The following is a 14,397-nucleotide window of genomic DNA, read 5'->3' on the forward strand; positions in this document are numbered from 1 at the left end:
AGAACATCAATGACCACTGAAAGAAAACATATCTCTCATCCAGGATCACAAATGACTTATTTTTACAGTTCTTTCCTCACTGCCATATATTCCCCTTTCAAAAGGTTTCACATCAAGACACTGTCTCCCTGTCACACTGATGGAGAGAGAAGTCAGGTGGCGGGGAAGGGTTGTGGCCATAAAATGGCTAAAACACTAAGAGTGGCAGCAAGCAGTGTGCCGCTTGAAACAGAAGAGCAACGTTTGACTAAACAACGAGCCGTGTGGTTAATAATTCAACTCATGTAAGAGTCCGTTTGAAAGAGGCCCTTCTAATATTCATGGGACATGATAGCCAAGACAGAACCCTTTGCTCTCACTGAGCACATTGTTATTCATACTGCAAAGCACTACACTGTTTTGTAATTTATAGTCTGACTTTTAACATACTGTCTTTAAACAACTATGAGATTAAGGGGAAACCCCAAAAGGATTTGTATTTACATTAGATTACAATGATGACATAACCTTTCTAATGTGCGTGCTTGCTCCAATTGAAACACATTTATCTTAAAACTAAGCAGTATTTTGTTAGGGACGAGCATGAAAATGAATGGGATTACTGACTGATACAAATTCGCGTGCACTGCTTGGCTGCAACCAGTAGAGGTGCTGTTGATTCAGTTTTCAACTCGTAATTGTGCAGTAGAACAAGATGACATCAGCTAAGCTCGGAAACAGGGCAGGCCAGGCCAGCAGACCAAAGTCAAAATGCCAGGGCCGATGTTTTTGTGCCAGTCTAGCCCTGGGTATTTACAATTATAAAATCTTAATCACCATGTGTTAACATTTCTAAAACTTTTGAAAGATTAATTTAAGACATTAAGGCCTTGTTTTGAGATTCATGGCTTCAATGCATTTTAAGACTTGTAAAGGATCTGTAGGAACCCTTTTAAAATACTTACAGTCAACGACATCCTTCAGCAGTGGGTGTAGAAGAACTCTTGGTGACCCATGAAGTAGATTCAGTCTATAGGTAGAAAGAAAAAAAAGCAATGATGAGTATATTTGACCTTGTATTTGTATGATATGCATAGCAAAGATTTAACTACAAACACGATAGAATTTTCAGGACAAATTTCAAGTAGCCACCCTAGCATACAGTACCATTACTGTCCAACTATCACCTGTTGACAAAAACATTCATCTCTGGCTATTACAAATCCCTAAAACAGGCTCATCACCTTCTGTCCCCTTTGGGCTCAGCCTTGTTGGGGAAAAGATCCAAAACCGTGAAACCTTGCCCCAGGGCCAGTTGTGAACCATCGGACCTTTTTGACAATGCCACCAGCTCCAAAACCAACACGTTGCTGGGCAACCGCAGAGACGTATGGAAGTACAGGATCTGGAGGAGAGGAGAATGTTGTTATCAATCATAAAATGGGACTTACACAGAATATAAAATGACTTGATCAAGTGCCACAGAATTTCAAGGACAATTATAGGGCAAACGTTACGGGAGGAAATTACCGTAACTGTTGTTGTCAAAACAGGCCTTTGTAAAGTGTTAGTGGTTCATGAGTCGTTATTGGATTCTGGATTTTTGCATTCTTATGTCCGGATTGTATACAGAAAAATCTACAGTATAGAAATACTGCCACATCCTGTCTAGACTACTGTAGAAACTGAAAGGTTGTCCTGTATAAAAAGCACATTGAAGAAAATGATTTTCAAAATTCTCTGATGATGATGGACATTGTACCTTACATCCAATACAGTTCTGGTACATTTGCAAATATACACGGCTAGTTGCAAACCCTTTCACATCTTGTAGTAAATCATCATCATCACTGTAAATCATCATCATCACTGGACTTTCAAGGTAAAAAATCAGTTTAACATAACATGAAAATGTATTGTAGTTAGAGCAAGTTGCTAGTACTAAACATGTTTCTAGGTACAAAAAAAAGAATTCCCTGGAAAAAATAAATCTTTCATTGCCGTAGTGTGCTGCTTTTGATTTTCTCTATCACTCTCCATCCTGCAGTTCCCTTAAAAGAGTAGTCAAACATCCAAGATTGACAGGATAACCCGACTGTGGAGGATTTGACATCACACATCTCACATTCATGCGTGTCTGACCCTCTGCTGAATAGACTTACAAAGGTTTAACCTTGCTATTTTTACTTGCATTCAGGCGGACACTCAAGCCTTTCGGGAGACTCTTTGTAGTCTGTACCAGGTAGTTGTGATGGTAATTGTTTCCACACTCAAATAATACATAATAGACAAACCAACAGCACAGAATGTCACTCATTTACATGTAGAAAGGCCTGAATATGAGATTTACAAATTATCTATCTCATATTGCCCCCTGTGTAATATTATTCTTCAAAACTATAAATAAGATTGTTGCATTTTCATCATGCAATTCATCCCGGTGGACGACCGAACTATCAGTCACCACAGAGCTGTACTATGCATTTCAATCAAGAAACCAAACCATCCATCCATTTTCTATACAGCTTCCTACTTGGGCCATTTTCGAGCCATTGGGTTAAACCACTTGTTCAAAATATTGATTATAAAGGAGGCATTTTGAGTCATCTAATATCATCGAAAGAGTCTAGACCGTCTTAGTCTTGTTTGTCATGTCATTTTATTTCAAATAGCGGATGCTACTTGTTTCATTGATCGGCATGTCCAATTGAAATAAATAAGCACTCACCTCAAATAGACAACTCTTATTTTCTCATAAGTGGAAACTAAACTACCTTTAGTATGACTGCCACATTATCTATTGTTGACATGCCATCTTAAGTGTTCCATTCTGTGCCCACTCCACAGTGTTGTGTCTATCCATTTTTATGTTTTAGCTATCTACACCTTCAGACTACCGGTAGTCTGGCTCAGTCTATCCTATGCTAACTAAGAGGCATGTCACTTGTCCACATTAAGGTAAGACTGTCACTCCCATTTGACTCAACATATTGTAACAATCTAAATAATGTGGAACGTATAATTTTCATACAAAAAAATATAAATGTAGCCATCTGTATAACCTATACAACTCAATTGAAAGAAAAAAAAGCTGACATTTCTAGCGGAAGCCTGAAGGTTTTGCACTGACTGGCATTTGAAAATGCTCACAATTCTCTCCTCAATGACGAAAGCCCTATTTCCAGCTGAATCAAAATAGCCCCAAAGCAATATGCTGCCAACACCATGTTCACTGTAGGTATGGTGCTGAGCAGTGATGTGTTTATGCCACACAAACTTTTTGGAGTTATGGCCAAAAAGTCCTACTTTGGTTACAACAGATCAAAATAAATGTTTCCACCTGTTTGGAAGTGTTAATTGTGTTCAAACATACGGTATTAAGTAGACAGGAGATCCGTGTCACATGTACTAACTGAGTCAGCTTAATTGTAGAAATGTTTTGAAATGCATTATTTTTGTCCTTTTTCTTTTTAATCACAAAAAATGCATTTGAGATTTTTTATAAATTAGGGATGTCACGATATCTAAGCATCACGATACGATATTATCACGATATGAAGGTCACAATACGATAATTATCACAATATTGCGAGGAGGTTAAAAAAGGTCACAATATTGTAAAAAAAAATTAAATAAAAACAGCTAATTTTAATAAAAAAACAATATCGTGCTTTTGTACATAACAGCAATGCATATAAACAACCTACAATCTCTAATAACACTTAATATTGAGGCACTTAGGCTACTTGCTAATGCATGCACAGTGCACACATCGAGTTCCTCCACATATTGACTCAAGGGGCCAAAACATGCCTTGTGAAAATTAAACTGCACTATAGAACTAGCCACCAGAGGGTGCTAGAACTGCACAAATGGAAATCAACCTGACCTTTTTAACTGATGTGCTGCTTTTAATATTGTGACATGACGACAATATTGTGGCAGTTTTCATATCGCGATATCACGTTATTTGCCGTAATCGTTATATCCCTACTATAAATGTAATATAAAGAGTATGCAGTACACAATATATTTGCTTACTTGCAATGAAGGCAGTGTTGCCAATTGACCACTTTCGCATTAAATCTGTCAACCTTCCAAACCCTTTGGCCGACTTTCTTTTGTCAAAAGCAACCAGCGACAAATCTTGCAACTTTATTCTGGTGTTTCACTTTTCACATGCAAATTACCAATTTAGGACAACCATAGTTACTTTCCTGGATGGGGAGTTGGCAACAAATGAAGGTACTTAACCATCCTTTAATACTGTGAGTCAAACTGGAAAATGTTTTTGTTATACAGTGCGTTTCACAAAATTGCATATCATTTGATATGCAAATATGACAGAAACCGAATGGTCAAGGCCAATGAAACTAAACAGGATTATTGTTGAACAATATAAAATGTATTCCTCCAAATTTTAATGAAAACTAGAAGATATGTGGATTTGATAGCCGATTATCAGGCAATAACGTCAGGACAGGACAAGCAAAAGTGCAAACAATTTTGAGTTGATATGCAAGAGAAACTTGAAGAAGATGAGTTCAAGGAACATGTAACTTTCAGTGACGAGGCCACTTTTCATACAAATGGCAGTCAATAAGCATAATGTTTTTGTATTTGGGGTAAAGAAAATCTGGAGTGCCAAATTGACGTGTGTCGTGTCTCAGATAGAGCGCATTTCTAACATTTGTGAAATCAGATATGAAATCCACATTTTGGAGGAATACATCTTTTGTTACTCAACTTTAAGCCTTTTTAGTTTCATTAACCTTGACCGTTTACTTTCTGTCATATTCACATTTCGAATAATAATTGTTATAAAACACCCTTTACAATTAGGATTTTTTTTTCATAATGATGAAAGGGCTTTAAAGGGGAAAATATATTTTCCAACATTCTAAATACTTACTGAATTATTACTAATGGTGCTGTGATGTATTCATTTTTTTTGTGTCTTCTTATTCTTTATTGATTTATTAATGGATGATTTAACATGCAGCGTGTTCCTGCCAAATCTAAGAAACCAACAGGAGGGTTAAAGGAAACAGCCTTCAGGAAATTCAATATAATATGGCCCAGGTTTCTCCCCACCATGTCTGTCACTGTCAGTCAGTATTCAAAGACTCCCATGCAATTTCCGCATCTTTGACTGAACTTCTTTTGAACCTTTACAAATACAGTACAGTATACTGTCATCGGCTATTTCACAACATGGAAAACTGTACTCCAGTCATAACCAGAGTCCAAGATCCAGCGTAATCCACATGTGGACAATGTTCCTGACAGATTTCCAAGTGAAAAGGTCCAATTTATTTTCTTTCTCACTGATATAATACGTGTCCAAATTGATTATTTTGCCATTTCTAGCAAAGAGAAAGAAAACAGAAATGGGGGTGGGTGAAAAAAAAATCCCATGGAGCACTTGCAGGAAAAAATGTCATCAAAGATATGTTTTTGACCAGCTGGTTTTAAATATGATAACAGACGAGCTGGGAAAACTGAATCAATCACAGTAAAACCTCAAAAGTTGAGCCTGCGGTTGTAGAATTGTTCAGAAAAAAATATTCTTCAAAAGTCTCGAAAAAACAAGTTGTTTTGGGCAAGGATAGCTGCCCTTGGGTACAAAGTAGCCGGAAGCAGCGCTGACAGTCAGCTTCACCCTCAAAGTGCTTCACACGGTTGCCTCATTCACACGTTCAATCTTCCGCTCAAGGACAGGCTAGCTGCAGTTATGACAACAAGCTGGGGTCTCTGTGATGGGCCATACATCAGGTCATACATGCATGTATGTGTATGTGGCAGAGATTAAAGCCTAATATTTTGCAGCATTGATACTCGGGGAGGGGGACTAGCCTACATAAGAAACATAATTCATCTTTGTTGCATTATGTAAGATTATTCAGATTGTCTGCAAACTCCCACTTCACTGTTGACTTCCTCGTGACTACACCCTGAGATTTTGCTATTAAAAGAAAAAAAAGTTCTATGAAGATATCTAAGGATGCTCACTCAAGAGAATTCTCAGCCGTGAAGCATTCATACTGATTTTGGCATGTATTGCCAACAAATAGTGAGTGAAAGGAAAGTCATTCCATTGGCACAAAATCAGCAGGTTACATTTCACATCCTCTTAGGGTGCAATTCTTTGGCTCTCACTGGGTTTGGAGAGATGAGATAGTTGTGCAGATGAGGGGGGAAATTCTACAGCTGTCATTGAATTTGAAGAGATGAGATGCTTGTGCGGATGAGGGATGGGGGAAATTACAGGGGCTTCCTTTAAAATAACTGTGACTGCATCAGAGTTGGTACAAGTCAGCCTGGACATATACATCAGCAGACACACACTGAGAATTTTGAAGGAAAAAAAACATAAATTAGTAATTTAATGTAAGATTTCTAATTAAACCAAATTTTGGCGAACTCAACTAAGTAACAAATTACTTCAGCTTCCACCCGACTGACTGTGGGTTTCAGCCTTTTCCAGAGGTTCAGTAGCATATAGATTAGGCCAATAATTTGTTTTTAGCCATTCTCAAGTGTTTTTAGTTGCATGTAATAGGTCCTTATTCAGTTAGAGGACATATCACCTGCTGCTGAGGACAAGTTTTCAGACTGGTTGAGAAATGTAACTTGTTGAGCACAGACAGGAACAGACTTGCATTCAAATCAGAAAGATTCCAGTAGTTTACCAATACTTTTGTCCAGTGTTTATCAATTATTACCAATACGTGTAGGACTGTGTTTGACTTGCGTCCCCAATTGTCTGTGAGTGATTGTATGGGCAATTAGCCGATTAACGCCAAGCTTGTAAATACCTTTCGGTTGACAGCAACCATGTTTTTCAGCTGATCTTGCGCATTTGTTTTTTAGACGTGTAAGCTCAAGGCTGTGTCAAGCTATGTTAAAGCTCATTTAAAAATACAATAAAGAATGACAAATATGTTTTATATATTGATTTATGTCCACCACCTAAAAGCCAAAAACTGTAGTTGTAGGCTTCCACTTTTTCACCGGCAACACGGTGGCCATGCTAAATACTTTAGCTAATGCTAGCACTATTGCTACCAACAGTTTTAAACACTGAAACACCGCTATCTCCGGGTGGCGACAGACCTGTACAGGACGCTGTGTGTGACTTTGCAGTCTGTTCCCGAAGCCGATTAGCTGGTGCGAACAAATGTATTTATTTATTTTTAAACGTTGATGAATATGTGAATGTGCCGATTTTGTCTGCGATGTGGGCACATTTTAATTTATATTGTGCTTTGTTAAAATGCCAGTGCTAAATAAATATTTTATAAAAAATATTATAATTTTAATTAATTATAATAAATGTATGATAGTAAAAATTGACCGAATCTTTGGGGGGCGTTTCGGTATTCGGCCAACCATTTTCATTTTGGTGCATCCCTTTCTCTAAACTGACCCTTCTAAGCAAGCAAGTCAAAAGCTCACCAGTAAAAAAAATTAGTGTATTAGGCAGAGAAATAAATGCCATAGTAGAAGGCAGTTTTCACACTGTAAGATCAAAAGCTAGTAATCAGCAAATGAACAAAGTGTATAAAATAAGCTCAAAAACTGACTTGGAGAAACAAATTATTCTGAAAACTGACTAAAGGTCCAGAGGGAATGTGAGACTCTTACAAAAGTCCTGACAGGCACTACACACCTGATCACAACACCATCCAATCAAGTACAGAGGCGTAAACAACTAAACCCAAAGCAAAACAGATTAGAATATTTCCTTGAGGCTACCTTGCACCAGTCACAGTGCAAACTTATAGTTACCATCACTGACACAGCCTCCCATTATAGACATTTGCACTTTCTCTGATGTGCCCAGTGCTACACGTGATGCCGAGGAAAAAAATAACATAGCCTACATAATGAAACATCTAGGGTTTAGCCAACCACAGATTACAGTTTTCACTTGGTAAAGTCTTGCTTTTTCACCCAGGTTTTAGTCTCCTGACATTTAGTCTGAAATGCCCCACAGTCAGTCCGCAGGCACTGTGTGCGTGCTTGTGCGTGCGTGCGTGCGTGCGTGCGTGCGTGCAGTGGGAATGTAAGTGGAGCACAACAATCTGAAGTGTTTAAGAAGATAAGAGGAACACTGGAAATTTCCAGGCTCAAAAATGTTGACATGTAAGTAAGTGATGGTTAATAGCAGTAAAGTGTAGCGTAAATCTGAAGTCAAATCATTCTAAATTTGACTTAAATCCATCATACTAGCTGTTCCTACTATTTTCGGACTCATCTAACTAAACGAGGTATACCAAATATTAGTTTGCCATTCGACGCATCTGCTAAAAACTTTATATGCACACTAAATAATATGTTAAACAAATACAGTTCTAACAACAACAAAAATACTATATATAAAAAGGGATACAGCTGTGGTACAAGATACCATTAATAATGTAAAAGAAAACATATTGTATGCTTAAGATACATATGAAAAAACACATTAAATGTCAACCTGTGTTATAAGAGAAACAATATAGCATACTGTATTTGATTATGTACAATATTTTTCCTGCAATATGCATGAACATATGCAAAACGATGCAACAACTCTGCAAACTTGGAAGAAATGGTGGAAAATATTGTGTTCTGCCAAATAGAACGTATGTTGCCACCATTTCAAAGCAGTCAAGTCATTCAGTCATATGTAACCCCCCACTCCCAAAAATAGCATTTTTGTACTAATCCTACTAAATTCTTGTGGAACAAACAAGATTTCCAAAGCACACAAAACAACAATCCAAAACAATTCAAATGAACTTTATAGAGCACTTTAAAAACAAACAATACAAAATCAATACAGTGCATTTCAGGAAAATATTGAAGAGTGAGAGCAGACGTGTCCCTGTTCCTGTGCCTGCTGCTGTCATTGCGCGTCTTGTTACTTTCATACATTCAGCATCAGTGTACTCGCAGGGAAAACAAACACCAATGTTTTTCACAAGGATGGCATCGTTGTTGTCTCTGTATCAGTTCTTTTGACAGACAAACAGCAAAACAGCAAAACACCTTCACGTCTCACCCACTTTAACTACGACGTCAGGCCATGTGGCCATTGAATCCACCTTAAATTCTCAGGGTGTAGCTGTGTGGTGCAGGATGTGCCATTCCAAAGTGTAAAGCTGTTAAGCAGCAGCTGCTCCACTAGATGTTTTGTCCCTTTGGAGCTGAAATATTGATCAGTTCTCCAGCAACCCTCGCAGACTTCACCCCCACCATCCCCATGTATAATTGAAGTGAATAACTCTCTCTGTGTGCGTGCGTGCGCGTGTGTGGCATGCCAGTTGGGAGAAGGAATTAAGCACAGAGGTACCCGGAAAGCCTCTCTGTGCTGCCATAGCGACTCCTTTGTCCATCAATCATAAAGCTTTTTCACACAGAGGATTTCATGGGCTCGCTACATTTATTGCAGGCGGTGTCATACCTTGTGAAAGAACACCGAGAACAAAAAGACACAAAAACACAAACACTCGATACGGGTTCACGGCTGGTCATTTATCGGCGCACTTAGCAGTTTAAAGTATGACTCCTCTAGGTCGTTTTGGGCTAATGAGCTTTCATACCAGATGGCAAGTCAACTGGCCGCTTTTATATGGCTGGTGCTGTTTCTAAATTGTAATCCCAGAAAAGCGAGGATTTGGCCGCAGTCCACCACATCTATTGGACTTTTTTGCCAACACTAACAAACAATTCACAACTGATTTGCTTCAAACTTTCAAGGAGTTTTGAGGCAGAAGCCCTATTGCACTGATGTTTAATCCAATCATTGTCATTAAATAGGAGCAGTTTACACATAGATGACATAACTTATGTGTAACCTAGCTTGCAACATACCCTAACCAATTGCGAAGGAATTGCGAGAACTAACAAGGAAGGAACTTTAAGATTGTTGTTCAATCGGACCATAACAAAATCTTTTGTCATTTGGAAAATGTGATATGATCTGATAAAAGCAAGGTTTGAAATTGTTTGGCAACAATTCTAAAAGGTAAGCTTGGTGCAAACACAACAAAGCTCATCACTAAAAGAACATCACATCTAAAATGAAGCGTGGTGGTGGCAATATCATGCTGTGGATGTTGGACTAGGAATGAATTACGAACCGTTCCAAATAGCTGTTGTGGGGGGGGGACAAAGGATAATCAAAATAATGCAGCTTTTCCACCTCACAAGCAAAGTGCAATAACACATCAGTCGCAATAAGACTTGCTAACAGAATTAATATGGGAGGGGGCAGAACTGGTTTCAGAGCTCTTATCATTGCTTCTTTTTTATTGTCAGCACTCTGCCAGCTGATACTTTCAAATGATTTCCCCCACTACTAATTAGTAATTGCTTTGCATGACTGCACTCGGTCGCAGTGTTCTCCTCCAAATGCAGAAAAATAAATATATTACCAATTTCTTCGTCTCTTCATCATTTCTGATAGCACAACTACAATGATTAACTCCTACTTGAGAAGCAAGTCCCCCAATCATTTTCTAAGCAAACAGAGATACCATCTCATTCATAGAAAATGTTTACACCTAAACACATTTCCGCAGTTATGTTTGTGCAGAGTTTTCTGAAAGGTGTAATTGGTGTCAATATAAAAATATATATATATATAAAAAAAAAAAAAGCTATGAATAACAAATGCATGTATGGAGAATTGCTGAAAGACGCTAAATGTTGTAAAGACCTCCATAGACTGACAATACGATCTACACTGTCGCCGATGTACGGCAAACACAGCAATGCAAGAGCAAATACATTCGCTGCGTGTGTGGCTCACAATGTGAGCCCAATGACACTGGCTGAGCAGCAAACATTTGTCCTGATTTATACAACTCATGGCAAAACTGCCGGTTGAATGTGATGTTATACATACAGATAAGATACATATATGTGCATAGTCAGCATGCACAACATTTTCAATTCAAGCGTGAAAAAAAGAAAAATAATCCAAGTTACTATTGTGCAAGTGCAAGAGACGAAGTTTAAGTTGCCGTGCTCATGTCAAACATGTACAAGTAACAGTTATCAAGAATAACACCAAGAAAGAAAAAATGTGGAATGGCACTCAGTAGAGGGCAAAACAATCCTTCCGACTTGTTTTTCATCATATCTGCTGGATCACTAACCCATTTGTACCCACATGCAAGTGGACTGTAATAGGGTAAAGAGAAAAATATATATATATCCACCTTTACACAGATCTGGACCAATTATTTCTACGAAATCAAACAAAGTCTTAATGATCAATACAGCAATCACTTGATCCTTTATAATACGCAACCGTGACTACCGGTACTAGCTACGACAGATTTTTTTTTATTGGGCTTTTCCCCCCCTATGGAATTCAAATTGACATACGTACTGGATTAACAAAAGCAAAATCTCAAGCAAAAATGTAAAGGAGAAGAGAGAAAACTACATAAATATATATTATATATATATATATATAATATAAAGCTTTAAGGGCTTAATGGTGTGAACTAGTGATGGGAAAATGAAGCTTCATGAAGCACTTGTGATATTTTTTGACCCCTCTAGATGGCACTCTTGGTTGAAAGATGCAGTGGAAATGTCATCTATTTCCTTTGCACTAGCCTTTATATTTAAACCAAGAGCACCATCTAGGGGAGTCAAAAAATATCACAAGTGCTTCATGAAGCTTCATTTTCCCATCACTATTGTGAACTACATGATGCAGGCTAAAGATAGGCCACCAATAGTGGTTTCACCATCAGTCACATGAAGCTCATTTAGAAGGTAAAAGTGGTCCGTCCCATTAAGAGACTTCACTGAATGTTATGCTCATTGCTATATAGAGATATAGGGGGTTGTTTTAGAATTCTAATTTGAATTGTTTCTTCCAACATAACCCTACGGATGCTACAGATAAAATAAAATAGCAGCATAGACATAATTATTGAATTAATGGATCAAATAGATGTGTATATGAGATATATACACTGACAACCAGTCCAGGCGTTGGGGTGTACACCACCTCTGGCGCAAAGTCAACTGGGATACATTCTAGCTCACCTGGAACCCGAATGAGCACAAGCAGCAAAGAAAATAGATGGAAGATGAATAGACAGCTAGAAGAAAACATTTCCAAGTTGTTTTATTGCATTCTGTCAAGGACACACATTCCTATATACAACAATACAAAAAAAAAAAACTCTCAGAAACGTCTTTTGTGATTAGAAGTGTTGACATAAAATTAATCTCACCTCTATTGTAAGCACTTGGGCAAAAGGGCATAGCTTCCTCCATTGTTGCTGTTGAGCAAACACGCTTGAATAGACGTGATTCAGGCTTGCAATCAAAATGGCAAAACAGTGAGGTTTGCAAACGGTAACAAAAAGTGCCAGTCAGGAGACCAGTTTTTCTTCAGCTGTATTAGACTTTTGTGGGTTTTGCTTCTATAAGAAAACATTCACTGATGGCTCCAGTTTGTAATGTTATTGTGTGACTCCATTTTATTGTTGCAAAGTCTGAACCGGTGGATTCTCAACTGAATTCCCTTTTATAAACAAAGGTATAAACAAATAGGATGAAAAAAACTAATTATATCCGAACTACTTTTGAGCATAGTGTGGTGTGGGACCATATTGCAACACCAAATCTAGCTGCCGGACAAACTGATGGAAAATGAATGAAGTCAGGTGCAACTAATAAAGTATGTCTACAAATGGGTGCATATAGCGAGGATTACAAGAATCAGTTGGCTGGAGTTTAATTATTCTCTTGCAGCTAGTTAATGCATTTAAATGTTCTGCTCTTCCATTCTACTATGCTCTGTGAGGGGGGGGGGGGTTGTTTAATGAAAATGCCAATATTTTCAAATAACCACCCTTCCAATTAATTCAACAAAGGTATGATACATTATAGACAGATAAGCAGCAATGGAGGAAGTACACCAGGCATTTTGTGTCTTTTTTCTTAGCATGTGGCTGTTTGAGGAAATAATCATGACTTTTATGGTACGTTCAAGACACAGCGCAGAAGATTTGAGAAAAGTAAATAATTTTTGTGGTTCTTTCGAGTCCCATTTTGTGTTGCAGTCAATACCCAAGAGTATAATGCACAGATCAGCTATTTTGTTCTCCAACACAACTTTTCTAAGTGAGGGAGGGAAATTACGTACAATACCAAACCATGCTGTAGTATTTAGGGGCTTTTTCTGATAAGTGTGGGCGAATTTTGTAGCCAGGTTGAATGATATGAACAAATGAAATTCATGTCATTGCTCATTTTAGATATTGCAAACATGCTTTTCTCTATTTAGTTCATGCCTAATAGCATTTGGAAACCAGTCAAAACAAAATTTACAGGGACTTGGCCTTTTCTTCAAAGCAAGGCTCTTGGCCTGACAATGTCGCAGGTCAGAGAAGAAATCAACAGTTAACAGTTAAATGAGGTGATCACAGTGAGAGATAATATGGAGAGTCACATTTTTCTTTTTGTAGCCGAAGCTTTCTGTTGATCCATTCTGTGGCATTTTTGGCACAACATTGCCCTCTGCTGTTTAGTCCTTTAGTTGGTGTTAACACATAAAGGGGAAAACAGCTCTACAGAATCAAAGAATCATTCATGGCTTTGGTTTTAAATAGTCATATTCAATGTTTTATTTTTATTTTATTTTTAATTGGTATCCAATGTCAAATAGGTTGTTTATGTGACTTTGGGTGCTTACAAATAAAATATGTTGCGGCTATTATTGTTCTTGCAATGAATTTTAAGACAGAGATAGAGAAATAGAGAACAGTGTTTCACAAGTTTTTAAGGAAAATTAACAATTATTATTTCAAGATAAACATTTAGTAAGAATAGTAGCTTAAGGGTTATATTGAATTTCCTGAGTTTCCTGAAGTGCAGCTTTGCATACAAAACAGCCTCTGAAAAAAACATCATAATCTGTATGCTCGTTTTCCAGGCATAAATCTAATAAATCAAGGCTTGACAAGAAACGCAAGAGAAATCCTCACTGTTAAGACATCTTGTTTCGTAATTTCACTTTAGTCACTGTACATATTTGCCTTTCTCCCAATATTAAAACCAATCCATCATAGCTGACTGTGGGAGGTTGGAGAGGCCCCTGCAGCGCCCTTTTAATATTATTTGGATATCAAACAGCAATTTGCCAGCCGTAAAGACCATTTGGAATATGTTCTTGCTGCACAACAAAGGCAGGCCCAGCCCACTTTATCATCTCAATAGGATATGGTCTGGTTTCTATCATTATTATCCCCTGACAGATAATAGAATCCAGACGCTTGTTGTGGGTCTTCTAAGCAGGTGATGATGATTATGGTAGATAAGTGAAAGGCCTGAGCAAGTTCGTCAGATCAGATCAGAGGTGTAGTCCATGGTATACGCGGGTGCACCGAGTATACCCAC

The 14,397-nt window shown here is 37.9% G+C and overlaps 1 protein-coding gene across 2 annotated transcripts in view; it reads right to left on the bottom strand.

Annotated features, from left to right (window-relative positions):
* The window catches only part of nphp4 (nephronophthisis 4), a 146,159-nt gene that overhangs the window by 125,965 nt on the left and 5,797 nt on the right, over positions 1 to 14,397 (bottom strand). For both annotated transcript variants that reach the window (XM_086067961.1, XM_086067960.1), the window contains exons 3-4: positions 1,224 to 1,384; positions 945 to 1,009 (exon numbers count right to left, since the gene is read on the bottom strand). In XM_086067961.1, the coding sequence (XP_085924087.1) occupies positions 945 to 1,009; positions 1,224 to 1,384 (226 nt within the window). The remainder of the gene's footprint in view (positions 1 to 944; positions 1,010 to 1,223; positions 1,385 to 14,397) is intronic.

Source organism: Leptonotus elevatus, chromosome 2 (assembly GCF_054856555.1).
Source record: "Leptonotus elevatus isolate MCC_2025b chromosome 2, RoL_Lele_1.0, whole genome shotgun sequence".
Lineage (NCBI taxonomy): Eukaryota > Metazoa > Chordata > Actinopteri > Syngnathiformes > Syngnathidae > Leptonotus > Leptonotus elevatus.